The following is a 27,059-nucleotide window of genomic DNA, read 5'->3' on the forward strand; positions in this document are numbered from 1 at the left end:
CTGTTTTGTTGGTTGCTACCGTGCCATCAAGGAGTTTTTCAATGACTTCATAGTGCTACTATAGCATTACCCATCACAAATCTGATCGGCTATGCTTCCATTCTCGAGTCCAAGACCTCTATAGAAGCACTTCAGTAGTGCCTTATTCGTCATCCCATAAGATGGGCATGGTTGCAGCACTGCTTGAAACTTCAGCCACATGACATGAATTATTTCATCCCCTACCTGTTTAAATGTTAAGTGGTTGTCCCTGAGGTTCAATAGTTTCAGTAGGGGATGATTCATGTGGTATCCATAATGATCATCCATCGTTTGTTCCCTGTTGTGATGTTCAAAAAAGCAAAGCAAAACTACAAATAAGATTAGTAAAGCTAAAACTAAAATTAATAATCTACGATTAATAAGACAGAAATTCTAATGAACTAAAAATTCTCAAATAACACCACTCCCCGGCAGCGGTGCCATTTTGATGCTTATCGTGACCAACGACACTATCCTATGGTATGAGTGTCTACGATCGTCGATAATATAGTAACCCCACCAAAGGTTGGGGTCATATCCCAAGGGAGCGGTTTTGAGAATTTATAGAAAAATAGAATTTACATTCTAACTAGTCGTAGCTAAAGACTTTTGTGATAAAAGACATTGTAAATTAAAGGGGGTGACACAAAAAGGTCAAATATCAAAGAGGATTTTGTAACAAGTACTGAAACAGCAAAGTAAACAAGAAATCAAGTATGGGGAAAGGTTCTTGGGATGTGATCGCAATATAAGTTGAGATAAATTGGTGGGTACATGCTTTCAATAGGGGATTTGCAAAATAATAGTGACTAGGCTAAGATTTAAATGGAAATAAGTTCCCTCTCGGGCAACTTACCCCATTACAAATGCGTTCCTCTCAGACTCGCATTTGCCGCATGAAGACCAGCCTACCCCTTACCCCAATCACTCTCTCGAGATGAGTGTTAGGATATGGGACTAGGGTTCACCCTCTCGGGCTGAACCTCATGTCAACCCACTTCTTAGGCTATCAGTCTAGTGGTTTTGGTTTCGCGACCTCCCTCTCGGGCAAGCAGAAAATACATGGGTGGCTTTGTATTTGCAACTACAAACCCTTTAGATTAAACCACAACCACTAGGTGAAATCACCATTAAAATACATCTAACCTATCAGCAATCAAGACCCAACAAGAATATCAACCCATATTTGCTAAATCACACCCCAAGAATGGGGGGTTTTAGCCACACATCAAGAAATAAGAAATTATACCTAACATGATAATGAAATCAACTGGGTATAAGAAATTAAACCTTAAATTAAGCAAAGGAAAATAAATAGAGAAAACCCACTTCCAACTTGGGGAAGAAGAACTCCTTTCTTCAAGTCTCCACAAAACCCTCTCCAAACTTGAGAGAAAAATATCAGCTAAAGTATGTTCTAAAGTGAAAATAATAATAATAATTGTTCCACACTAAGACTACAATTCTAACTAGTATTTATAGTTTTCACAGATTGTGCTACGGAGGATTTTTCGGCGACATTCGTCAAGATCGACGATGAACTTGGCGATCCGCCTTTTAGTCAGCTCATCGCCCTAAGTGTCTTGCCTTTAGCATCATCGCATTCTGGATCATTGGGCGGTATAGTACTGCTTCGCGGAACTGATCGGTGACTCGCCAACTACTCTTTTCCTCACCTTTTGATCCACTTCCTTCAAGGCTTCACGTACTAGAACGAATGGAAGTTCATGTCGTTTCGACGACTCACCAAGTTGAACTCGGCGATCCACAGGATTCCATTTCTTGTTCTTTTCAGCCCTATTTGCTTTATTGTGCGCCAATGTGTCTATGTTTCCACTAAAACTTCAAATACCTGAAACTTCAGCATTTCAATCAGGTATTGAGATAAAAGAAGCATTCAGGGACACTATTTCTATTAAAATAAAGCCCTAAATGAGTCCAATTTGTGGACTCATCAACACCCCCAACATAAACTTTTGCTTGTCCTCAAGCAAACTCAAGTTCAGCCATTCAAAAAAGGTGCCTCAAACAGTACTACACAAGACTAAATCATGAATGCACACAACAAGACTCAATTTACTTATGCAAGGATCAATTGTGTACTAAAAGATTCAAATCGTGACACACCATCACCAAAGATTCTCATGCTCGCAATATTTGCTACTTGTGCAAGTTCAAGCTCAACAAAAATATCTAAATGAACTCGCACAAAGAATGATTCCATATTCACACACAGATATGAGTCAATTTAAGATCAGGAATCAGATACAACGCTCACACTCAAAAAGAGGAACACAATGCATGTTTTCACCAATAGGTTTCCCCTTATTTTTCAATTGACTTCGATCCAGCTTACTCAAGATCAAAAAGGTCTTTCTAAGGCTTGTAACGGGGATGAGTGCAAAGGTATGGTCATTTAGGCTTAGTGACTTTTTCCTCGTCAGATGTGGTATTCTCAAAACATTCCCTTATTTTCCTTTATCACTTCCATTTCTAGTACTTTTAAGTCATCCTTTTATTCACTCCACTTGAATTGCTGGGAACCCCAATATCCTTTGTACTTTATTCCACAAATTTCTTTTTCAAATTTTTTTTTTGGAGGGTTCCATTGTTCTGCAACATGGGTAAAGGGGGACTTCTTATAGCACTTCTTGACTTCTCCTTTTCCTTTTCACCACACCCCCAACTTAGGCTTTTTGTCCTAAGTTGGCTATTCACTAAACCACAAATCAAGAGGATTATAGTTAGTGGATCAAGTATGGTCTAGGAATTATCAAGCTTCATCCAAAGAAAGATAAGGCTCAAAGGTGTTCAAAAGAATTTCACACGCTCACAGGTAGGTGACAAAAAGAGGTATATGTCAAATTAGCTCACACTCTTTAAAATTGCCTAAGATCATCTCAAGAGTACACCTTTCCAAATCAATCAGACTAACAAGGAAAATTCTAGGTTTATTCATGCAAGGTTCAAAGTAAGCTAAACACACAAGGCATCAATACTTCAGTCAAGCAAGACTACACACGTTTGCTAGTGTGCAACGATCATCACAATAGAATCAATTTGATAAATGGCTAGTCACAACGAGATACAAAGAGTGCACATATTGTCTATGTAACTTCATTTGGCCTCGTCGTAGCCGTGCATTCATGTTTGTTCAATTGAGAGCACTATTCAAGTCATCGGTATTGATCAAAATCGAAACTTAATTTTTGCAAAAGAACAGCCACTTTCAACACAAGAGGTGGAGAAAATTTTTCGAAAGGATCAAACTTATTTTGCAAGTAAAACAACAGGATCCATAAGCTCAAGCATCCACAAAAAAAAAACAGTATTTAAAACACAACTTAAAGCAAACCAAACGACCCAATTTCATGCGCAATACAGCAAAGTATTCACACAAACAAAAAGGTGCGCCTCACCCCACCCAATTAAAGAGTGTTTGTCCTCAAATGCAAGTAATCAAAAATATACCAACAAGTAAGATAGGAAAAGACAACGCGAGAGAGGTAAGGAAGGGTCATGTCTATACAGTCTCTCTGTCTGTTGGGGCATCAATTCCCGAAGCATCTTTCTGAAATAAAATAATGGTCCCTGGAGCATTGTCATTTTGGTCTCCATTGTTTGCCTTTGCCTTTGCCTCTCCAAGATTTGTTGCAATCATCTGATCTATCTCTTGAGCTGCTCTGAAGGCATATATTGCATTAACTAAGCTCTGATCACATGGGCGGACATTTAGATCGAAAGGAATTCGTCTTTTTTCCCTAGCTTCCTTGGTGTAGTCTCTTTGCTTGGCCATCTCGGCTCTCTTTGCCTCTTTTCTAAATTCTCGTGCTCTTACATGCCTGGGTGGGTCATCTCTCCTTGCAACTTTTGGTCTAGCCATTTCTGCAACCACATCGAGGATAAGTTAAATAGTAATTCAAATAAGAGCAAAACTGGTGTTTATATGTGCGTAAATTTATGTAGCCATGATACAAAATGGGTGAGCGAATGGTGAACAATGGCTCTTTCGACGAGCAGTCGGGTGTATTATGCAAACCAAACTGACCGCCGAGAGTTACAGTTCAATCAGTACATAAAAATAGAATAAAAGAACAAGATGGGACTGTTAGGTAAACTACTGAACAATTCAGCGACGTTTGCTTATTTTGCCGATCAGCTCATTTTGTCCATTATCAACCCCGCTTTTCAATTTTCACCCAGCAACCCCAGTTAATGTAACCATGTATATATAACTCAATTTCAGTGAAAACACATAGAAAATTGTATTCCCACCATGTAACAATTTAACTCAAAGCATAGCTAAGTGGAAATTCCTCAAATCATACAATAGATGCCACTTCACAATCGACAATATATGTAACCTCAATGACTCAAAGACTCAACAATGGTTTAACACTTTAGACATTACGCAAATGAGTGCAATTTAAATATTTTTACACGCGATGTTCAAACTGCTAACCTTTGATGTTGAATAGTTGCTAATGAAATGCTAGCCAGCAATGCAATCCAAATCCGCGCACAAATCAATGAGCCACAATATTCCAGTAGTGCAATAAATATAAAAATAGAGTGCAGGTGTGAATTTGGTAGGTCAAAGAAGTGAGAGAAAATGAGTGACATAGGACTTTTAAACCTGTGGCTTGCAAAAACCGTCCAGTTCTTGCCAGTTCGGCGATATAAATCGAGTTCGCATAATTATTCGAGGACACGCCAAATGTTTAATTAGTTCACCAAATGTCACCGGATCTGCAGCTCCTGTGAAGATTCCAACGGCGGTCTACAACGCAATCGCTGATATGGTTGGCGATGAGACACAACTCCTTTCGAGACCGCCAAGTTGTATGGGGTTTTGGCTGACAATGTCTTGTGTTAGCCAGTAGATAGAGTCGTGTTCGCCAATCTTTTCAGCGATCCGCCAACTGGACTTGTTGCTTGCCTCCATATCCCCTATCAATCATCTCCCTCATTTCAACATATACAAACAACACACCATTATTTTCTTAAGGTATAACAAAGCAAGAAAGGGTTTTGGGTTGCCTCCCAAACAGCCCTTAGTTAACGTCGTGGCACGACGCAAGTCAGCAGTTATTCTTCATCCTCGGATTCACCCATGTTGTAATTAGGAAAATCGTCGGCGAATGGTGGATAGTGGCCTGATATCAAATAGTGGATTTGAGCATCCTACAGTTGGATGGTCATGGAGTGAGAGGTTGATGCTTCACTTAGCATTGCGATATTTTCCTTCATCTCATTCAACATCTCCTCTTGTGCCTTCATTTTCTTTTGAATGAGTGAAAGAGCTTCATCTCCTTGCACACCTCCCTGCTTCTTTCCATGACTACCCTCACAAAGGGAGTGGTACTTTTCTTTACCCATGGTTTGTTCTTCCAATTCTATGACTCGGTTGGATAGATCATCCACCAGGGTAATTAGTGCCTCCCACTCCTGCTTCTTTTTGGCTTTTTTGCTGGTTGCTAACATGCCATCAAGGAGTTTTTCGACGACTTCATAGTGCTGGTATAGCATGCCCCCTCACAAATCTAATCGGCTATTCTTTTATTCTCGGGTCCAAGACTCCTATAGAAGCAGTCCAGTAGTGCCTTATTTGTCATCCCATAAGATGGGCATGGTTGCAGCACTGATTGAAACTTCAGCCACATGTCCTGAATTATTTCATCCCCTACCTGTTTAAATGTTAAGAGGTTGTCCTTGAGGTTCAGTAGTTTCAGTACGGGATGATTCGTGTGGTATCCATAATGATCATCCATCGTTTGCTCCCTCCTGTGATTTTCAAACAAGCAAAGCAAAACTACAATTAAGATTAGTAAAGCTAAAACCAAGAAAAACAGAATTTCTTGCCAATGATCCTTGGGATTACATACAATCAAAAACTCAAAGAAAAACAAGACTAAGAGTAAAATTAATAATCTATGATTAATAAGACGGAAATTCTAGTGAACTAAAAATTCTCAAATAACAGCACTCCCTGACAGCGACGCCATTTTGATGCTTATCGTGACCAACGACACTATCCTACGGTATGAGTGTCTACGATCATTGATAATATAGTAGTCCAACCAAAGGTTGGGGTCGTGTCCCAAGGGAGCGGTTTTGAGAATTGATAGAAAAATAGAATTCACATTCTAACTAGTCGTAGCTAAAGACATTTGCGATAAGAGACATTTTAAATTAAAGGGGGTGACACAAAAGTGTCAAATATCAAAGGGGGTTTTGTAACAAGTACTGAAACAACAAAACAAACAAGAAAATTAAGTATGGGGAAAGGTTCTTGGGATGTGACCACAATATAAGTTTAGATAAATTGTTGGGTACATGCTTTCGATAGAGAATTTGCAATTTAATAGTGACTAGGCTAAGCTTTAAATGGAAATAAGTTCCCTCTCGGGCAACTTACCCCGTTACAAATATGTTCCTCTCGGACACCCATTTGCCGCATGAAGACTTGTCTACGCCTTACCCCACTCACTTTCTCGAGCTGAGTGTTAGGATATGGGACTAGGGCTCACCCTCTCGGGCTGAACCTCATGTCGACCCACTTCTTAGGCCATCAATCTAGTGGTTTTGGTTTCGCGACCTCTCTCTCGGGCAAGCCGAAAACACATGGGTGGCTTTGTATTTACAACTATAAACCCTTTAGATTAAACCACAACCACTAGGTGAAACCACCATTAAAATACATCTAACCTATCAGCAAGCAAGACCCAACAAGAATATCAACCCATATTTGCTAAATCACACCCCAAGAATGGGGGTTTTTAGCCACACATCAAGAAATAAGAAATTATACCTAACATGATAATGAAATCAACTGGGTATAAGAAATTAAACCTTAAATTAAGCAAAGGAAAATGAATAGAGAAGACTCACTTCCAACTTGGGGAAGAAGAACTCCTTTCTTGAAGTCTCCACAAAACCCTCTCCAAACTTGAGAGAAAAATATCAACTAAAGTATGTTCTAAAGTGAAAATAATAATAATAATTGTTTCACACTAAGACTACAATTCTAACTAGTATTTATAGTTTTCACCGATTGTGCTGCGGAGGATTGTTCGGTGATATTAGTCGAGATCGCCGATGAACTCAGCGATCTGCCTTTTGGTCTACTCATCGCCTTCAGGTGACATTGTTCGGTGACATTAGTCGAGATCGCCGATGAACTCGGTGTTAACTAGAGTGAGGGACTTCACTAGAATCAATCCCTCAGAGTTTCATGGTTCCAAGGTTTAGAATAGGAATATACCGAGAATGTGCCTTACTTGGTTACAAAACGGGAAAATAGATGTATACATTCATATTGGGTTATTACATCCCTACTCAATGATATGTAGTTGTAAGACAATTTGGACAGATGATTAGAGGCTCAAATGACCATAATCATATTATTAACCTCGTAAATCAATAATTAGATTAATAAAATAAGTCAAAAAAATCGAATTGCAGGACTGCTTAGCAGAGTTGTAACCTTGTAATTTCTCTCAAACTGTGATCCCGCATCCAATTTTACTTGCTTGCATTATTTAAATTCAAGTAGACGTAAACAACCACCAACAATCTCCTATTGGTTACTTAAAGAGTTGTTTAATTTGCGGTATTAGAATAAACTTGATTTTTTCTAAATCACAGGTCCCTTTGGGTTTGACATTTGGATCTTTGAGTCACTTTATTACTTGTACAACCATGCACACTTTTGTGTGTTGGTATTACAACCACAAATAAGTTGTTGGCGTCATTGCCGGCGACATAGAAATTATCAAAGTTTGAGTTCTTCTTTGACTATTTATTTTTTCATGTGTTAACATCTTGATTTTAGTCGTTATTTCTAAAAGTACAATCTCTTGTTGCAAACACGTTGGCATGTAACAACTAAGTAGTCGACTCTCATCTTGAGACAAATTAAAGACTACTTCATTAGAGAACGAAATAAGTTGTTCTTCGACAACTATATTTAAGTCAGACCCAGCAAATGCAACAATAGGGGACATGTTTTGCAGAGATGGAAGCACCTCATATGGAAATACACTATATGGCAATCCCACTCGTCGGTAATTTCACTTTAGAAATAGCTTGATATATACATACTTGTTACTAATCTTAGTCGCCCTATGATTCCTACTAGTACACAGTGTTTGTACTGATGCTACTCTTCCACTTTTCTTTCAGTGCACAGACTGTGATCCAGAGTTTTCCACGCCACCCCACATCTAGCTAGCATAACAATTATTCCTATTTGAGGGTGAGCTACTCCTATTCAGGTTTTCATGGATCCTCTGATGACCGATGTATACTCCCTTCAGACATTGCTTATTTTATTTATTTAGTTTTATGACTATTCTTTGAAATTATTAGTTAGACTCGTGTACAATGACTTTCAAATGTTGGGGATGTAATAGTTAGACTTTCGTACTTTATTTTATCCATAAATTTAAGACCTTTTAATTCTTGTCTTAATGCTTTTAAATTGGGTTGTAACGAATTAGTTATAGCATATTTAGTTCGTAAGAGATGGTTCGCCTACCGGGCGGTTAGTATAGGTGTCAATTATGTCGATTTGGGTCATGACAATGTAGCATACATACCTATTAAACATTTGATTCACAGTATAATTATTGAAAAAATAGTTTATCTACAAGAGGGCATACAACATGTAGAAAACTTAGTTATAGAAACTGGTGACAAATAGCATACATATACTTAGTGTTACAAGCATCTTTCACCTCTGTAACCTTAAGACATCTCATGAATCATCTAGTCGTAGTTAATGATTGGTATTGTATCAAACATATAGATCATCATATCATATCAAATATATATATATATATATTATTAAAAGTGGAAAGCTCCAAAGATGAAAAGTTGGATTACCATTTTACCCTTAAGCTGAATTAAATATCTAATTAATTAAATATTAAATAATAATATTTTAATTATTTGTTGAATGGTAAGTTAATTAGAAAGGTAATGTAGAAGAACAAGAGTCAATTAAGATTTCTAGAATTTTTAGAGGCATATGTAATTGGTAAAATAATTCAATTTGAAAAATTGTTCTTAAATAAGTACATGAATCAAGGTTCTTCCCCTTTTAATCTTAAATTAAAGAATACAAAGAGTTGTAGCTAAATCAATATATACCATTACCAAATACGAATTTGTCATCTTGGGTTCTTCCACTAGCAGTTCTACGTACTCCTATGATAAAATTCATTTTTTTCTCCTTTTTCTTCCATCTTCTATTGTTTGTTAGTAAGATTTTGAATATTAATATATTTTTGTCAAATTAGTCTATCTATTATCTGAGATTAACAATAGAGTGTATAGCAAGTTCGACATCTTCACTTTATTTAGAAACACCAAATATTTTTTTTGAGGAAGATGAATTCATAGGGTTAGAAATATCTAGTATGACTTCTACATTATCCTACAATGATTAAGTTTGATAACCTTATATTAAATGAATCAAATTCATTTGATTCGACATTTTATGCCTTTTTATAAATTATATTTGGAAGGCTTGGTTCATTGTTTTAATGTTATGCACAAGATCGATCTAATATTATAATATTATAATTTCACCATTGTTTTTAAAGGAATAAAAATAGTAATATGGATTCACTGAGGTTAAGTTGGTATTAGAGTTTAAAATAATATTTATTTAACTTTATAAGATCTTTTACTTATTGACGTATATATATATATATAAGCCTCTCTTTTAGTAAACACCTAACATGTAACCTATTTATTTGATGAAGCACACTTGGGATATGTACTTACAGTAAAATTGTTGGAATTAATGCATTCACACCTTGATGTTAGTCTTCCAATATTTTCTCTTAGTTTTTTAAGAAATGTTTTAGGATTTTGTAATACATGTATCTAGTAAATTGTGATACATTTATCTAGTTATTTGTGCACAACTTTTGGTTTTACATTTTTATTCATATAAATAGAGATGTAATTGATAATTCTAATCATCTCAAGTGGTCTTAAGTAGACTATATAAAACTTGATCATGTATTCTCCTATATTTCTTACAAATTGATATCAAGAGTAGGTTTTCGTTCTTAATTTGGGGTTAGGTGAAGAAAAAAATATGGCATCCAAAACAAATGAAGGTGTTGATTCTTCCGTTGTTCTTACTCCATTTGTTTGTGGAACTGATTTTGAATACTAGAAGATAAGAATGAGAGCACATCTTACAGCTGAAGATTTGTGAACTACTGTTGTAAATGGCTATGAAGAGCCAGAAAACAATGGTGAACTTTCAGTAGCAGAGATGAAATCATGAGGCAAAGTATTGTCAAGACGCAAAAGCCTTGAGCAAAATCCAAATGAGAATCTCAAGAGCATATTTTGCAAAAAATGCTACTTGTGAGACTGCAAAGCAAGCTTGAGAGTCTCTGGAAATTGAGGTGTATGGTGACAAAAAGGTACGCACTATAAATCTTCAAACTCTTAGAAGAGAGTTTCAAAATATTTGAAGATGATAGAAGCTGAAAAAATAGATGAATATTGCACAAGAGTCGTGAATATTGTCAATAAAATGTGAAATCATAGTGATACAATTTCTGACCAATAAGTTGTGGAAAAGATTCCAATTAGTGTCACATACAAGGATGAGTAGATTATTGCTATCACTAAGGAGGCAAAAGATCTTTCTAAACTTTCTATCAGAGTGCTAGTTGGATCATTTTGTGCACACGAAAAGAAAAGATTTTTTCGTGAAGATCAATCCAAAGAGACGACTTTCCAGTCCAGAACCAATGAGAATTCTCAAAATTTCTCAAAAAATCAACCAAAGAAGAATTGCAATCCAAAAAAGATACAGGATCATGATGGTTCTCTAAGAATGTTGAATAAAAAAGATGAGAAAAATTCTAGTCTTTTTTGTAAAATTTGCAAAAAGACTAATTACAATGCAAAAGAATGTTGGCACAAAGGCAAGACCCAATATAACTTTTGCAAAAAGTTTGGACACATTAAGAAGGATTTCTGGCACAAGCAATGGGAGCAAGCAATTTTTTGTGAAGAACATGAGGAAGAAAAGGAAGAAAACTTTTTCTTTGCTTCTCAATTTGATGCTTCAGCAAAAAGCAATGAATGGTATGTTGATAGCGGTTGTAGCAATCACATGACTGGAGATGAAAAGGATTTCCTCTCAATTAATAGTAGCATCACTACTAAAGTGAGAATGAGAAATGGAGTCTTAGTTGATGCAAAAGGTAAAGGTACCATTTCAATCAACATAAAAGGGAGCGGTAATCAAATTCATGATGTTCTTTAGTTCCTGAAGTGGAAAAATATTTGATTAGTATTGATCAACTCATGAAAAATGATTATTTTCTTGTGTTTAGAGATAATTATTGCCATATTTACGATAAAATTGAGCCAAATCAAGTCATTGTTGAAGTAGAGATGATAAAAAGAAATTTTCCTTTACAATTTCATTACAATATATTCAAAAATGAAGTTGTAGATGATTCATGGCTTTGACACAAAAGATTTTGTCACTTGAATCTTCATGGTTTGAAGCTTCTCAAGCAAAAAGACATGGTCTGAGGTTTCTGATATACATACTGAGATTAACGTAGAGAATGCCTCTATCATATCTTTAGATGTGTCAAATCAAGAAGAGAATGAGGAAGAGGAAGATGTGCCTCGAGGGGGGGAAATCTTAGATTCAGATAATGAAGAACCACCTCCAAGAGGAACAAAAATGTTGAGTGAAATTTATCAAAGATGCAACTTTGTCGGTGTTGAGCAAGAAAATTATGAGGAGACCAATAAAGCATGATGTTTGGAAGAAAGTCATGGCAGAAGAAATTTGGATGATTGAGAAAAATAATACTTGGGAGTATGTGACTATACCCAAAGAAAGAGAAGTTGTAAGTCTAAAATGAATTTACAAAATCAAGCTCAATCAAGAAGGAGATATTCAAAAACACAAGAGAAAGGCGAAATTCAATTGCAATTATTGTCAAATAGGAGAACAACTTCCTGACATCTTCACCAAAGCACTTTCAAGAAAAAAAATTTGCTATCTTCGAGATGACATTGGATACTTGATGGACAATACCTAAGTAATTCTAACTTTTTCATGTAAGATATAACTTAATTCAAGTCCTTTAAGAGGGAAATGACCACAATTGAATTTATAATTAGTCAATCCTTTCCAAGTTCTAGCCAAAGTCATTTCTAATACAACCAACTTGCATTGAAATTGTAATCTGATAATGATAAAACAATTAAATTGTATCAATTATTTTTAAATTAAAGATATTCATGAATTTAAGACAATTTATAATGGAGATTTATCCTTTAATCCATTTATTAATTGAGACTATTGATTTAACAACATAAGGTAATTATTTGTACTAATGGAGTAATGGTCGTAATAAAGCCACAACTGCCTTCAATTAGACAAAATGAAATACATACTTAATTAAATACTTGTTTTTATATTAAAAATATTTCTAAATTAATAAAAGGCATAATGGATACATAATTTTATATGTAAAATATATAATAATATATCAGGACATTTTGCTAAATTAGATGATAAAATAGCATCAATATAATTTTAAAACATAATTTTGACATTTATAAATAGTTATTTTGCTCGGTTTGAAATTCAAGAAGCGTGATCTATTAATTAAAAATAGGTAGGGCCAAAACTATGTGGCAGACCCACAATTACCACCAATAACCGTCATATATATATATATTTCGAAAATAGTCAAATTATTCAGATATAGATTTTAAATCATTGCTATTTAAATATTGCATATTTTGTGACAAAATTTTGTTGTCACTAAATCACCGGATTATTAGAGACAATAAAATGATTGTCATTTTATTAGAGACAAAAACAAAGGTCACAATTAAATATAAAAATTTGTGGCTAAAGCGTACGACATTTAACCACGAATTCTAATTTGTCACTGTTGCAACAACCTATTTTTTATGACGAATGTTTTTCGTATCCAAAATTGTAACCAATTTTAAGACAAATAAAAGTTTGTTACAAATTGGATATTGTATTAGCGACAAAATAATGTGTCACTGATAACTTAGAATTCATTACTAGTGGTACTGAATAAAGAGCGCTAAATTACTTTTTGGTGGGAAACTTTCATGGACTAAACTTCGCTACAAAATTGTAAATTTTGTCACTAGAAGTATGTTGCTCATGCATTTAAATACAATTTTTTTGTCACAAAAGGTGAATAATTAGTGACAAATTTTGTGTCGTGCCTAAGAATTTCGTAGGTAAATATCATATCTGTTGTAGTGAGAGTGGTCAAGCAAATGCATTAAGGGGGAGTGTTGGAATTAATGTATTCACACCTTGATGTTTAGTCTTCCAATATTGTCTCTTAGTATTTCAAGAAGTCTTTAAGGATTTTGCAATACATGTATCTAGTAAATTGTGATACATGTATCTAGTTATTTGTGCAAAACTTTTGGTTTTACATTTTTATTAGTATAAATAGAGATGTAATTGATGATTCTAATCATCTCAAGTGGTCTTAAGTAGCCTATATAAAACTTGAGCATTCTCTAAAGAAATATTCTCCTTTTATATTTCCTACGAAAATATCATAAAATAAAGGGAAAAGACTCAAATATGTCACCGAACTTTGAGAAAAGGCTCATTTATGTTAGTCGTTAAAACTTTGGCTCATCTATGCCATTTTCGTTTGAGAAAGGGTTCATCCATGCCATCATTTGTCAACTGAAAACAATTCTATGTTTTGCGAAACTATTTTTTACACGTGATCAATTATGATTCGGCCATGTCATTAATTAAATCATTTTTCAAAGAAAACGAGTCTTAAATATGCCATCAAACTTTAATAAATGGCTCATTGATCTATGTCTTCCCCTCCTAGGCCCCTCATCTTTTTTGCCTTCATCTTATTCTTTTTGTTCCTCCTAGTTCTTTAAATTTTTCTCTTTTTTTCACTAATGAAATCTCTCTAAATTGAGCATATTGATGGAATTTTAAAAATCTAATTTGAAAGAAAAAGTTGTGGAAGAAAACGAAAGGGATGCTATCGGGTTAGAAAAAGACCTAGTGGATGAGGTTATGGGAAGAGGAAGAGTTGTGCAGGAGATAGCGAATTTCAGACCCGTGTTGATGGAGGAGAGTCTTGAGGGTGAAGAAGAATAAGGAGGAGGGTGTTATGGAAGAGGAACTCACCTTGAGCTTCCAAGTTTAAATCTCAAAACATTATAATTTATTTTTTTGAAGTGCCCCGAAATAAAATTCTTGGACCTGTCATTGATGAAAATGATCATCATATTTTGAGTATAGTAGCTAAGTGCAATAAGACAAGTTTTTAGATAATTATAGTGACATTGTTAAGTAACATTATACTTGTGTACATTATTGTCAACAAGATACTTCCTTATAAGAAAAAAGAACAATTATTTTGAGCCATAAAACTAGAAGTGCAATCTGAATATTAAATTGTATGTTGTCAAACAACATTTTTCTATCATGGCAAAGACCTCTTTCTACCACAGCATCTTTGATTAGCTTTAGAGATTGTACAAGATCGTCCAACAATTGATGTGGATCAGGACTCACTCTTTCATCTATTGATAGAACAAAAGAATTCTTGTTTACATAGCTTTTACAATTAATCATCAATGCCTGAAATTTACATTTGCGCGTAAGCTATTAAGATCTGTAAAATTAGGTCTTGGGCCTAATTCACACCCCAAAATCTAGCTGAGAATGGAAGCAAAAACTTCAAATTTGTAAGAGTAAAACACCTACATGAGCCATAAGAACTGGGTGCAATGTAAGCCAAAGGATGCCCACACAAGCAAATTTCTTCTTGAGGACCAGGCAGACAAGAAAAGCATATTGTTGTATTGGTGATAGTTCTGTGCGATATCGAACTTGATGTCTAATAAGATTAAGAACAAGAGGAGTTTGAGAAAATATGAGCAGATTGATTGTTCTGCTGTTTGTACGCTTTATTTATAGACTTTGTACATGTTTATGATTAATATAAGAATCCTTATCTACTATGTATTCTAACGGAAGAGTAATCCTTTTGTTACAATGAATAAGCTACAATAATCTAATTCTAGTTGATGATGGACTCTAATAGCCCCCTGCAAGATCATGTTCTGGAGCGAACCATGAGTTTGGATCGAAGATTGAGGAACCGACTTGTGCCAACAGCTTTGGTAAAGATATCTGCAATCTGATTTTGAGATGAAACATAGCGAACCACTAAAGATTGATCTTCAACCATCTCTCGGATAAATTGATAATCAAGACGAATATGCTTTGATCGTTGATGGATGACAGGATTCCTAGATAAGAATTGTGCACTAAGATTATCACAAAGGACTATGGGAGGTGCAGTGAGTGGAGAATGTAGTTCACTGATAAGTTGCTGGACCCATATTAATTCAGTAGTTGCAAAGGCTAAAGCACGATACTCAGCTTCAGTACTTGAGCGGGCGACAGCCTTTTGTTTTCGCGAAGACCAACTGATTAAGTTACCTCCATAGAATAGTGCAAAGCCATGTTGGGAGCGACTATCATCAGGATCAGAGATCCAACCAGCATCTGAAAAGGCCACAAGACTAGAATCAGACATAGGTCGTAGTAAGAGGCCATCATGAATTGATCCTTTTAGTCCCGTCGTTAAGCCCACAACATCAACACATCCACTTTTGTGTACCAAAACAATATCATAAAAGACCAATTTTTTGTAACATGTCGCCGCAATCCCTTATTGGAATGCTTTGAAGAATCAATAAGCCTCTTTTTACTTCCATGAATAGGTGGAACTTTATCTGGATCAGCAGTTTGGTGTGTACACGCCAAGAGAAGGGAAAAAAGAGAAGTTCTCCACAAATTTGTCTGGTGATTCCTGCAGGTTCTGTTAATTAATTTGTGGCACCACAATGTGCTGATCTAAGTCCACCTTTGTCCGCACCCATTTCATTTCTCTGCCTTTTCCCTCATCAATTGCTTGCAGTGAATTAACCATGAGGGCTATGAAAGTAAAACAAGATTTTTGAATACGAGCGTTTTATGCTTTTTGTCAATTCTCTCTTTTATTAGTTAACAATATTTATGTATTGAACTTACTTAGGAGAAGTACACTAGACTTGTTCTTAAGTACTTGTAGTTTCAATTTTTATTGGCTACCATCAAGTATAATGTATGTTTTTATTTGATAGCAGCAGGTTATCAATTCATCGTCTTTTACATCTATTCATCTTGGTGAATTTAATCAGAAAATAGTGTTCTTTCTGTTTAAAGTTGTTTATTTGTGACTTGACACCGAGTTTAAGAAAGTAAAGAAGACTTTTAAATCTTACGGTCTTAAACTAAATACACATAGAATGTACCAAAGTGTTGTTTATTTTGTCGTCTAATTAAAGATGTAATGAGAAAGTTAGAATTAAAGGGTTGTCAGTTGTCACGAAAAGAAAATTCATTTTTAGCCTACTAAAATGGAAAGTAAGACAAACGAAGTGTTATACTGGTACCGGCAGGCTGGAGAAAGAGGATGTTTAAGCAAAGTATTAGCCACATGCTCTCTGGAGCTTGCTCAGTGCTGGCACTTGTTTTGATGTCCAAAATAGCTAGAACGTGCACGTTGAAGTTGGGTCAAGAAATAGCCTCGATGACAGACTCAATGGCTCTTCGATCTTCAGATGCTTCAATGGCTTTATCCTTAGTTTCAATTGGTTTCAGACTCGGTTTTCTCCATCTAATTATGGACTCCATTGTTATAATATAATAGTGATCTTCTGGAAATGAGTTTTTATTTCTTCGTATATATACGTAACAGAGAACCAAAGTAGTGGCGTTTAATTTTGTCCTGCATACATGTTATATGGCCAGTATTGAGTAGGTATATAGATGAAGGTTGATGGTTGTATAATTATTGTTATTTGCCCATTTTTCGTTAGATTTACGAGTTTTTTTGTCTTGTCACGAACAATGTGTCCATCTATCTCAATTTACTTGGTGTCATTCTATTTTGAGACCCAAACGACATATGTCCCTAAAGCCTATAGCGACATTGAATCCAATGACAATTAACTAATGCCGGTAAAAAAATCTGCACTCTTTGTTAATGTGTATATTTATCGCGACTAAAATTTGTTTTTTGTTGTAGTGACATATGAAACATATTTTAATGAAAGCCATTAGAAGTTATGTATTGAGTTCTATCAACGATAAAAAGGAAATATAAAATAAAGTAATGGGGATTAAACTAAAACCACTTCAAAAATTCAAGATGGAAGAGGTATACATAACATTTGTTCTCTATGTTGGTGATGAAAAGATGTAAATCTATAGCATATTTAAAGGATCAATGTTCTTGCAAACATTTGTTAAACCTGAGAACTTGTTCAACATTCAAGAAGTTGAATCTTGATGGTTTTTAACCTTGCGACAACATCTTTCATGTCAATCCTTCCTTTAGGAGATTCAACACAACAATTTATTGCTACTTTCATGATGGATACCACACAATCAATTTTTTTCACTAAGTGATTATCTTGTGGTGTTATTAAGTTGGGATCGACAACTTCCATTACTGCATGTGGGAGTGAATTGCTCACCCATTGCTTTAAGCTAAGATCTCCATCAAACATCTCATTACTAGGCTTTGTCCTTGTAAATGTTTCCATCAACATTATCCCATAACTATAAACATCGCATTTGGTTGACACCATTCCTTCCAATCCATACTCTACAATGAGAATTTTATATTCAACATTTCTTGGCAGAAAAAGGAAAAAGAAAATATTCAAAAAAAAAACAACAATTAATTAAGATAACTTACCTGGTGCGATATAACCCAATGTTGCTAAAGTTTTAGTGTATAAAGCACTCTCATCTTCAGAAATCAATTTTGAAATGCCAAAGTCACTTAGGTGTGCAACCATGTCCTCGTCCAACAAGACGTTACTAGGCTTCAAATCACAGTGTATCACGGGCAATGAGCAGCCATGGTGGAGATATTCTAATGCACATGCTACATCTATCATTATACTCAGCCTATGCTTGATGTCTAAGAAGTAGTTGTGTGAATACAACCACTTATCGAGGCTCCCATTGGACATGTATTCGAGTACCAACGCCTTAAAATCAAGGTTGGAACAACTAGTTATGACTTTGGTGAGATTCCTATGGCGAAGATTGCGCAAAACTTCACATTCTGTATCGAAACTCCTAAATGCCGGTTGCAATTGTAGATTGAACACTTTAGCTGCAATGAAAGTCCCATCTCTTAGGATGCCTTTGTAAACAGAGCCGAAACTCCCTGAACCAATCAAATTGCTCTCGTTGAGTGAATCAGTTGCTTGGAGCAATTCATAGTATGAAATTCTTCCTCTTGTTGAGACAAAAGAGGACGAATCAACACCTAGTTGAGGATCAGTTGATTTTCCTCTTATATACTTTATCCATACAAACGCAAAGGCGATGGACACTAATACAAGTGCAATTCCAATCGGTAGAATCAAAACAAGTACTTTTTTTCTCTTGGATCTATGCTTTGAAGTGCTACTCTGGCATGGGGGGACACGAAATCTTGGAGAACCACACAATGCTTCATTGGATATGAAAGACTGACTGGATAGGTTCTTGAAAGGACCGCTCGAGGGGATTTCACCAACCAAATTGTTGAATGAAACGTTGAAATACTTGAGATTTAGAAGCTTCTCCAAAGACTTGGGAATTAATCCTGAGACATTGTTATGAGAAAGGTCTAGAAATTCCAAAGCTGATATGCTGCTCATTGAGCTAGGAATTGAACCTTGCAATTTGTTGTCTCTCAATGAAAGGTGTATCAGATTTTGCAAGCTACCAATTTCTTCAGGTATGCCATTCGAGAGTTTATTCATCGAAAGATCCATCTGTATCATGGCCTTTAGACTTCCGATTTCTCGAGGTAAAGAGCCAGTCAAGTTGTTCGAGGATAAATCAAGGTTTAGGAGATTTTTGGAGGTTTCCTAAATTAGCTGGAATGTTTGAATGCAACTTGTTGGTACCTAAAAATATCTCCCGAAGGGAAGTTAAGTTCCCGAAACAATTAGGAAGAGATCCTGAAAGTTGATTTTGATCCAAATGTATATACCCCAGGTTCTGCAATTTACATAGATTGTCTCCGATAAATCCAGAAAGTCTATTGCCACTCAACTTAAGACTCTGAAGGAGTCTCAAGTTGCTAATTGTTGTGGGAATTGATCCAACCAAACCATTTCCAGAGAGATCGAGGTCTATTAAGCTACTTAAGTTCCCAATTCCTTTCGGAATTTCCCCTTTAAGTCCACATTCAACAACCATTAACTTTACAAGAGACATTTCCAACTGAAACTGGAAGCACAACATTCAGAGGGTTCAACGATACATCAAGAAATTCTAATTCTCTACAATTTGATAAGGAAGTAAAGAAGCTCGACCTAGTGTCACTCATTAAATTGTTCCCCCCAAGCCTAGTACTTTAGATGAGTCATATATCCGAAAGAGTTTGGGATCAAACCGGTTAGTTTGTTATAAGAAAGGTCAAGATAAATGAGTTTGGAACAATTGAAGAGAGAATGAGGTATAGTTCCAAAAAGATTTAAACTAGATAGATAAAGACCTTCAATGTTGGGTAACATAGAACCTATGCTCAATGGGAGGACGCTTCCTGTCAGATTATTTTGCACAAGTTCGATCACTCTCATCCCTGACATGTTGAAGAGTTCCATTGGAAGTGCACCGGTAAACTTGTTGAGACCCAAGTAAATTTCAACCAATTCAACGAGATTGCTTACGTCTGGTATTTTACCTGCAAATGTATGATTGTTAAAATAGTAAAGGTACAACTAGTAATGATACTTTAGTTTCCATTTGTCCTAATTTATACGACTTACTTTCTTTTTAGTCCATCAAAAAAGAATAATATATTTATTTATGTAGTAACAATTTAACTTTAAAAATTATTTGTACCCATACAAATATCCACAAGTTTCAAAAGACATTCTTTCTTAAATTTTGCATTAAGTTAAACTAATTGGGACGGAAGGAGTACCTTTTTTGACTATATATGTACATACCTGTTAGCTTGTTTTCAGTAAGACGTAGACTCTGCAATTTGGTCAAGTTGCCAACCTCCCTGGCAAGGATCCAATGAGGTGGTTCCTTTCCAAATACAACGTCTCCAGCGAGGAGATATTGAATATGGAGATTGGGATATGACCCGTAATCTGGTTGCTATCTAGTCCTAATTCCACCAAATTATCAAGAATCCCGATTTCCTGTGGTATTGTCCCTGCCAATTCTTTTACGTTAGTTGTTTGACCACTTCCGTGACTAATGCTCAAGTTGCTTGAATTTATGTTTTCAATAACCCAATGACTACTTACATACCTGTCAGCATATTGTAACCAAGATATAGAATCCGCAATTTGTTCAAGTTGCCTATCTCCCTCGGTAAGGATCCCATGAGATTGTTCATTTCCAATGACATCGTTTGCAACGAGGAGATATTGAATATGGAGAATGGGATGCTACCAGTTAGATGGTTTCTCTCTAGCCCCAAAACCTCCAAATTATCAAGAATCCCAATATCTTGTGGAATTGTCCCTGTCAAAACAATAACATACATATAAATTTATGTGTGATGGTTTCTATTCGGAAATAGTTAGTTAGAAGAAAATCTAGCACTCAACAACAAACCTTCAAATTGGTTCTGTCCGAGATACAAAATACGTAGGTCACTTAAATGTCCAATTTCACTATGTATAGGTCCATCAAACTTGTTCACTGATAAAGACAATAGTTGAAGTTTCGAACAGTTTGGCAAGCTTAGAGGCATATGACCACGTAGCTCGTTGAAACTTAGATAAAGCTCTTCCAACATTGATTGTCGATCACACATATCAGGAGGAAGATTTCCTGATAAAGTGTTATCTGTCAATGCAATGACCTTTATTCCAGAAATGTTGAAGATCGAGAATGGTATAGATCCTGTAAGTCGATTAGCTTCTATATTTAATTCCTTTAAGTTTTGAAGTTTGCCAATCTTTTCTGGTATCTGACCACCTAAAGAATTGAATCTCAAATTTAAAGTTTGAAGCCCGGAAATATTAGATAATAGAAAGGGGATGAAACCATTGAAACTATTATTCCTAAGATTCAGAACTTGAAGTTCGTGTAAGTTCCCAAACCATGAAGGAACCTCCCCGCTAAGCATATTAACACCCAAATTAAGAAACCTTAATCGACGTAGATGTGCTATTTCTTGAGGCAAATATCCATACAAGTTGTTGTGACTCAAGTCGAGGGAAACAAGAAATGTGAGATTCCCGATATGAGGAGGAATTTTTCCGATTAATGCCATATTGGAAATATTGAGTGATCTCACTCTCTGGTGGCGAGAACCACAAGTGACTCCGACCCAATGGCAAACAGAAGTAGTTGGAGACCAACTTTCATCCAACAGGTGGAAAGGGTCCGAAATGATTTGAGATTTTAAGGAAAGGAGAGCGGATTGATCGGTAGAAAAGTTTGTTGGGTTCATGGCTGAAGTAACCATGACATAGTGAAGCAACAAGAGTGTCAAGAGGAAAGAGCAATTGGCTTTTTTCATAATTGCATAAATTACTAGGAACATGGAATAACTAGTAACAATGTGGTTTTGAGATTTAAATAGCAATAAGATTTCCTTTTTGGTCTTCATAATTTCTTAAAGAGTAAAGTATTAAAAACACCTCTAAACTCAGCGTAAATTATTAGTTTCATCCTCGAACTATTGACAGCCTTAAAATTACTCATTTACTTGATTAACTAAACTTAAATATACACGATCTTGCAACATGAGTGAAATACACCCTTAAATTCTCATCAAGTTAAGAGTGTTTTCAACACTTCTCTCCGTTTTTTATTAAGAGTCTCATGCTCCTACAAGAGTTTGAGACCGCTTGCTATGTCATGTGGCAGATCGTATGTCATGTGGCAAATTGGGGGTGTATCTAAGTTTAGTTAGTCAAATACATAGATGTTTTTAAGGCTGTCAATAGTTCGAGGATGAAGCTAATAATTTGTGTCAAGTTCAGGGATATTTTCAATACTTCTCTCTTTGTTCCATTTTATATGACTGGCTTTTCTTTTTAATCAGACAAAACAAGAAGACGCATTTTTATACTTGGTAACAATTTAACTTTACAATATTCAGTTTACCCTTAATAAAATTAATTACATCCACACAAACATTTATAACATATTTTTAGACCATCAATTTTAAAAGTCTTTCTATCTTTTTAAGTTATGTGTCAAGTTAAACTATTTCACATAAATTGGGACGGAGAGTATTTTTTAGGAGACTTTTCTTTCAAATAGTGCAAAAACTTTTCTTAATTTGTTTTGTCATCTCAACTTGTCTTCCTCATGTTCAGACTTAATTAATTCCACTACCTTGTAATTAAGTTATGTAGACTATTGACATAAGATGGACGAGCTAGGTTATATATCACACAATAATTTGTAAAAGTCAATTTTGTGCATTTGTATGACAATGCCCCTTCATGAAAAGGAAAAAAATGATGTTCACATATAGTTCAAGTGGAAGACCAAGAAAACTAATACAAGTACTACTCCCACTATTCATATTAATTAAATTTCTGAGACTTTATTCATTATTCAAAATAATTGAACTGTTCAAAGTTTAAGATAGATGTTTGATTTTTTTTCTTCATATTTGTCCTTTTATTTATTGTAGTTTTATATTTTCTAGAAAATAAATTGCATTACTTACAAAGTTATATTTATGATTTCACATAGGATAATAGTAGAAATTACGGTTTAAATTATGTCCTTAAATATTTTTCTTTACAAATTCAGTTAATATGGAATAGAAGGAATAGTATATGTATTATTTATGTAAATATATTGTCCATATAAATATGAAATACTATCAGAAAATATTTTCTATACTCTTTTTACTTTCCTACAATCAGTTGGATTCACTCAGTTCAATGTCAAGTGCTTTTGCGTATGTATTTGTGCATATAGAAACTTTAAAAATCATTAGAAGATGAAAGATTAATTCAATTTCTTATGGGTCTAAATGATTCTGAATGTATTTGTGAAATGAGTTCTATATCCAATTTTGATCTTATTATACATGAGGATCATACAAAGTCTCCACATATAATTACTATAAATATTTTCATCTAGTTGTCCACTATACTATTTTGGGATGTCCAACAATATTTGTATATTTTATGAAATCAATGAGTAATTTTACACTTAATTTCTAATTTTACTCTTATCATTAATTATAGTAATTTCCCTATTACATTTTTCAAGACATTGTATATAAAGTTAATAGTGGACAAATATTATTAGACAGAGATCATACTCCATCTGTTCCTAATTACTTGTCCACTTTTAAATTGACACACTTATTAAGAAAATAATTATTGACATATTAAGTTTACCATTTTACCCTATTAATTATGAAGTGGTTGAATTAAAACCTTAAGATTTTTAAAAAGTTATACATTTTTCAGAGTAATTAATTGAGGGTTTAATAGGTAAAAATATTTTGTCCTTTCTTGATTTGTGAAAATGGACAAGTAATTAGAGACAACTAAAAAAAAGTGGACAAGTAATTAGGGACAATTAAAAAAAGGAAAAGTGGACAAGTAATTAGGGACAGAGGGTGTATTTGGATATGTAATTTCTTTACTTATGATTTTAAATATCAAATTCTCAAAAAAAAATGATTTGAAATTTCAAATTCTTTTAAATGTAAAACTTGATTCATAAGTTTATGTTATCTAAATAATACAAAAAAAAAAAGACTTCATATTAAATTTTACAAAAAAAAAAGACTCATGTTGAGGATGATGAGTTTACTTGACCATTTGAAAAGATGATATTAGTAACTCGTTACTATTGTTGTTGACTAGTAATTTTTTATAAAATTATATGTAATTAAAGTTTATAGCCATAATTATATATTTATAAAAGAAACATAAAATTTAATGCGACATTTTAGAATGTTATGATATTTAATTTATGAATTATAATTGCTTATTTGATAAGATTATATAATTTTTTAACAATTTTTACAACTTATAAAGTTTTCATTTTTATAAGACAAATTACAACTTAAAAATTTGAATTAATTTAAACAAAATTTCAATTTTATATCAATTTATTTTTACATCATAATTTCATATAGCCGGTCCAATCAACTACTTTACTAATACTTCGGAATACATGGAAATTGACTTAATGAAAGGCCAGAGTCTTTGTGGGGTCTGAGAAAATACTAATGACATATCATGGTTGACTTGGTTGGAGTCATTTTTAATTATTTGAAAATTAATACTACTAGACTTTGACTGTTTCCAAGTCGTGCTTTTGGTTTTGGAAATTACTCCTTGTCTTTATATTTAATTGTCGTATTTCACATCTATTAAAAAAAATTGACATGGTTATTTTTATAACATTATTTCTATTCATTGATTTTAAAATAAGATTTTAAAAATAATTTGGAATAAATAATTAATACTAAGAATAAAAATATGAAAAGAAAAATATTTTTCTTTTTATATATCAAAAGTAACAAGTAAAAATGAAAATTTATTTTTAAAATAGAAAAAAAGTAAAAAGGAACAAACGGAGTATATTCTATATATAAATAAAAGGAATGTGGTAAAATATATACATGTCAACAAATACTGTAAGAGCAATTTTTTTTTTCTATTTACAAGAATAATAAATTGGCATTTGAAATTCTTCAGTTGATTCTTTTCAATATATTAAGTGTTATAAATATATTTATATTATTGTGAATGTCTAGATTTTTTTTATTTCTTTTTATAAGTAATTTTATTACCAAGTAAGAAATTAAAGGTCAAGATTCAACGAAACAAGCAGGCCTAGACATATCTAACTCCTGAGAATCTAAGCATCTATTTTCCACTACCAGTAAAGACTATGGGTAGCATCTAAACATTTTTATATACAACCTATTTTGTGGTCTCACATGAGCCCTGAAGTAGACCTCCTGGGCAATGTGTTTCAGTGTCTTCAATTTTTCTGCTCTTCTGCTGAAATATTCGTTGATTCCTCTCCTTCCAGATTAAATAAAGTACTACAACTAGTCTTATCTCTTTGTTACGATCCAGGTTGTCATGATTGGCACCCACACTAACACTTCGATGGAAGAACCACTACTACAACCTAAACTAAGCAACCAAAACAAAACTAAGGCAATTAAGTTACGGAAGCAAGTTAATTAACTAAACAAATTTGGAATATACAACCTAGAATCTGAAAGTCAATGTACCAAAACATCTAAACAAAAGATCCAAGTCTAAACAAGAAGGGATACATCCCCAACTAATGAACTAATCAACTAACTAGAACAAATATCTAAGTCCGGAAATGATGGACATAGACGAAAGAGAATTCCATGGCAGCCCGGAAGAATTGGCTCACCCTTGAATTCGATCTCTAATCTTCTAAGCGAGGTCTGTCAATAGTCGCATAAAGATGTCTTGTACTCAACAAAAATAAGAGCAAGTACAGAATCAGTACACAACCACAATGTACTGGTAGGATCACCCGGCTATCCCACTACTGCAACATAAACAAGTTAAACAACATTATAATCACATGCATACATATCAACATATACAATATCATCAACATATACGAACAACGAACAACGAACAACTTCACATTTTATGTCAAATCATTGGTCCTCTCATGGAACCCAAACACAAATAGTTAGCATGCCAGAACGTGGCAATCGATCCCATATTTATGCCGAACGTGGCAACCGATCCCATTTTTTTGCCGGAACGTGGCAACCGATCCAAGTTAGTTATGCCAGAACGTGGCAATCCGATCCCATTCATACACCACAATCACAAACACAAGTACATCATCAAGATCATACATTTAAGTCATGATTTTATGGCAATGATGTTCATCTATCTCAATTACAACAAGTGTGATCAACATTGCAACATTCATACATACACAAGTATCATAATGAAGCAAGAACATGAATACATCACACAAACATAGAATCACAATCATCACCTACCTCGAAACAAGCTTGAAACGCTAAGAAACTTTATCCTTCCCTTTCCGAATTCGTTTCGCTTGTTCTTGGTCTACAACAATCACAATAACACGGGAATCAATGAACAATCGTTAATTACCCGAAACTATAACAATTCTATGAACCCTAGATCAAACTCATAATCCCAACTAACCAATTCAGGATTGTTTTCACCATAGAATCTATAACAAAACCCTTCCCCATCAATATTCACTCATTCTATTACGTTGTACGGATCGAAAATGGATTGGGGGAGTTAAAAACTTACCTTTAACCTCTAGAATGGTGAAAAAGAGTAGAAATCGCTGGGGTTCGTTCCTTAGCTCTAAAAGTCGAAAAGTGTCAAATAAGGTCATTTAGAGGTTTATTAACGACATCAAGACGCGTCTGGCCCACCACAGCGGCCCTCATCCCGCTGTAGCGGCGGAGCCAGAGCGACATAAAGTCCCGCCAGAGCGCATTTTCAAACCAGTGAGCTATTCATCTTGCCCTACAACTTTAAGTCTCATCGTACCCGTCATAGCGCCCCATATCCCGCTGTATCAACCCCGCCAGAGCAGCCATACCCAGCGCCAAAGCGGCATTTTCAAAACAAAGAGCTATTTTAAAGAATTCCAAACCCCCATTCCACAACACATTTCTAACCCACAACGCTCAGAAAATACCCTTCACGCTAATATTGATTCCCAGAGATCTACTCACCCAAATTCAATTTCGTAAAGTTGTACGATTTCCTTAACAAGTTATCTAACCACTCATGCAATTAAAACTATAATTAATCCACCCGATTGTTACCAGATTTCCCCACACCTCAAGGACTCCAATTTGGTCCAAATCTGAACAAGGTTGGGAAAATACAAATACTACAAAAAAGTTTTTCCGGCTCCAATTTTCCCC

The 27,059-nt window shown here is 34.6% G+C and overlaps 1 protein-coding gene and 1 pseudogene across 1 annotated transcript; both read right to left on the reverse strand.

The window, feature by feature from the left end:
• Window positions 1–15,709: 15,709 nt before the first annotated feature.
• On the reverse strand, window positions 15,710–16,804 carry LOC125828960 (wax ester synthase/diacylglycerol acyltransferase 11-like; annotated as a pseudogene).
• A 632-nt stretch (window positions 16,805–17,436) lies between these two features.
• LOC125828961 (probable LRR receptor-like serine/threonine-protein kinase At3g47570) lies at window positions 17,437–18,948 on the reverse strand. The gene is made up of 2 exons (XM_049508263.1): window positions 17,874–18,948; window positions 17,437–17,780 (listed from the first exon to the last, which is right to left on the reverse strand). The coding sequence occupies exons 1-2, from the start codon at window positions 18,946–18,948 to the stop codon at window positions 17,437–17,439; spliced, it is 1,419 nt and encodes a 472-aa protein (XP_049364220.1).
• Between the last annotated feature and the right edge of the window lie 8,111 nt (window positions 18,949–27,059).

The sequence above is a fragment of the Solanum verrucosum genome, unplaced genomic scaffold, assembly GCF_900185275.1.
Source record: "Solanum verrucosum unplaced genomic scaffold, falcon-dt-bn FXZP01000231.1, whole genome shotgun sequence".
NCBI lineage: Eukaryota > Viridiplantae > Streptophyta > Magnoliopsida > Solanales > Solanaceae > Solanum > Solanum verrucosum.